The sequence below is a fragment of the Carlito syrichta genome, unplaced genomic scaffold, assembly GCF_000164805.1.
Source record: "Carlito syrichta isolate Samal-C Ts95f unplaced genomic scaffold, Tarsius_syrichta-2.0.1 Scaffold143332, whole genome shotgun sequence".
NCBI classification, from domain to species: domain Eukaryota; kingdom Metazoa; phylum Chordata; class Mammalia; order Primates; family Tarsiidae; genus Carlito; species Carlito syrichta.
Window position 1 is genome coordinate 126,848 of NW_007087428.1, and position 2,115 is coordinate 128,962.

At 62.8% G+C, this 2,115-nt stretch overlaps 1 protein-coding gene across 1 annotated transcript in view; it reads left to right on the forward strand.

Moving 5' to 3' along the window:
- The window catches only part of DLK1 (delta like non-canonical Notch ligand 1), a 7,826-nt gene that overhangs the window by 498 nt on the left and 5,213 nt on the right, over positions 1-2,115 (forward strand). The window contains exons 2-4 of the mRNA XM_021708680.1: positions 91-314; positions 876-1,094; positions 1,535-1,665. Coding sequence (XP_021564355.1) covers positions 91-314; positions 876-1,094; positions 1,535-1,665 — 574 coding nt within the window. The remainder of the gene's footprint in view (positions 1-90; positions 315-875; positions 1,095-1,534; positions 1,666-2,115) is intronic.

Sequence of the window (2,115 nt, forward strand, 5' to 3'; positions counted from 1 at the left end):
CGCCTCGCCTCCCCCGACCCTCGCGTGCCCGGCCCCGGGGTCCCGGGGAGCCCGGGAGGCGTGGGACCCCGGCCCCTTCCCGCCCGGCAGAAGTGGCGCTCGGAGGGGCGTCGCGTGCCGAGAGAGCAGCTGTGGAAAGACGAGGCGATTCCGGGAGTCTTCTGCAAAAATGCTCCGGTGCAACTTTGGGGTTCCCGGTGTGCGCGTCCGGGAACGGGCCTCTGGGGCAGCGGGGGTGCTTTGCCGTCGCGGCCCCCAATTCCCGCTGGGAGCCTAGCCCGAGCCCCCTCCCCCCCCGCGACGCAGTTCTCTAGGTGAGGGGCTGCGACACTTCTGTCTGCAGCGGCCATCTGTCTCTGACAGTGAGCGAGTTGTCCCCCCCGCAGCACCCCCCTACTGCACCAGGGGGTGGGGGGAGCGGTCTGTGTCAACGCACACAGTAGGTGCCTACTAAGGTGTCAGGATCGCTCAGCAGTGTTGCATCCCTGGTCGGCCCTGCAAAAGCTTTGCATCTCTTGTGTCGTCGTCTTAATGTGAAGACTCTGGGGTGGGGGAAAGCGGGAGAATTTGACCTGGGCGCCTGGTTTAACTGGAATGAACCTTAAAAAACACCTGGAAGCCTCACCTGCGAACCCACCAGGAGAACCTGCTGGGCTTTCCAGGATCTGAGCACCTCAAAACCTGCCCCCCCCCAGCTCTCTTGCAGAAAAGTGAGGGTTTGGCTGGGCGCCCAGGGGTCCACATCTTTCCCTCCCCCAGCCTTGCTTGGAGGAGGATTTGTGGGTTCGTATTTTCTTTGGGGGAAGAAAGGCGTCTGTCCTGCTCCTAAGAACGTGGCTGTGTGCTGTGGCCACCTCAGCCACATCCACGCACAGACTCGAAGTGCCCACTGCGTGCTGGCTGGTGGGACCCAAGAGGGTCATGGGCTCCCTTGGGGGGGAAGCAGTGGGCTGTAGGGGAGAGAAAACAGCAGGCCTCTCCTTGGTCTGGGGCCTTGTGGGTGAATTGCGTAACCTTTCTTGTGCCTCAGGGGCTGAATGCTTCCCGGCTTGCGACCCCCAAAATGGATTCTGCGAGGATGACAATGTCTGCAGGTAACAGAACAGCGCCTCCCAGACAGCCTGGGGGGGGCAGAATCCCAGGGAGTCACGGAGTCAGGCAGGAAAGGGGGGGGTAGCCACCGAGCTGCGGCAAACAACTCCCCCGCCCCTGCAGAAAACCAGCAAAGGCGGGGGGAGCCGGGGTGGGGGCGGCCCCAGCTCCTGTTGCGTTCTCAGAAGTGGGGTGGCAGGCGGGCTCCTGGCAGGGCGAGACCACTGCAGGCCACTGCGGCAGAGCACGGTGTCCCCCAGCCCTCAGGGCCCCCAGTGCCTGCACCCAAATCTTGTTCTCCCTTGAAGTTTTACCATTCAGGCGATGGGTGTTTACTCCTGGGACCACTGGGCAGAGACCCCCAAGAGCTCTTGGCTCTGCGGATGGCAGCCCACGCACCTCGTTCCCCTCATATGACGCCTCTTTCTTGCCCTGCCCACAGGTGCCAGCCCGGCTGGCAGGGTCCCCTGTGTGACCAATGCGTGACCTCTCCCGGCTGCGTGAACGGACTCTGTAAGGAACCCTGGCAGTGCATTTGCCCCGACGGCTGGGATGGAGAACTCTGTGATATAGGTTGGCACTGGCCTCTGCTCATTCCTCCCACCCTGCCACCCCCAGACCCAGCTAGGGCCTCCCGGTCTCCCCACCCTGCACACCTAGCGCCCTGTATCCTAACGATGTGTGGATATGTGCTTCATGCTGGTGCCCTCTCCCAGGTAGTGGCTTGGTTGTACTTTACCTGGGCACAGCCGGCACCCAGAGAGAAGGGGGGAGGCAGGGGACTGTCTGTTGAATAAAGAATCACACCATAAACACACACACACACACACACACACACACACGACGGGGCAAGGGTGACCACAGACCCCAGGCAACTCGTCCGGGCCCCGAGGCTCAGGGGATCTCAGAGCTCAGATTCCAAGAAAATCACACGCAAGATTGTGAGGAAGCTGTAAGCAAACGGTGGGGGGGGGGGGGAATGGTGCTGGGGGGGGGAGCCATGATGGGGGGGCCGCGGGGGCC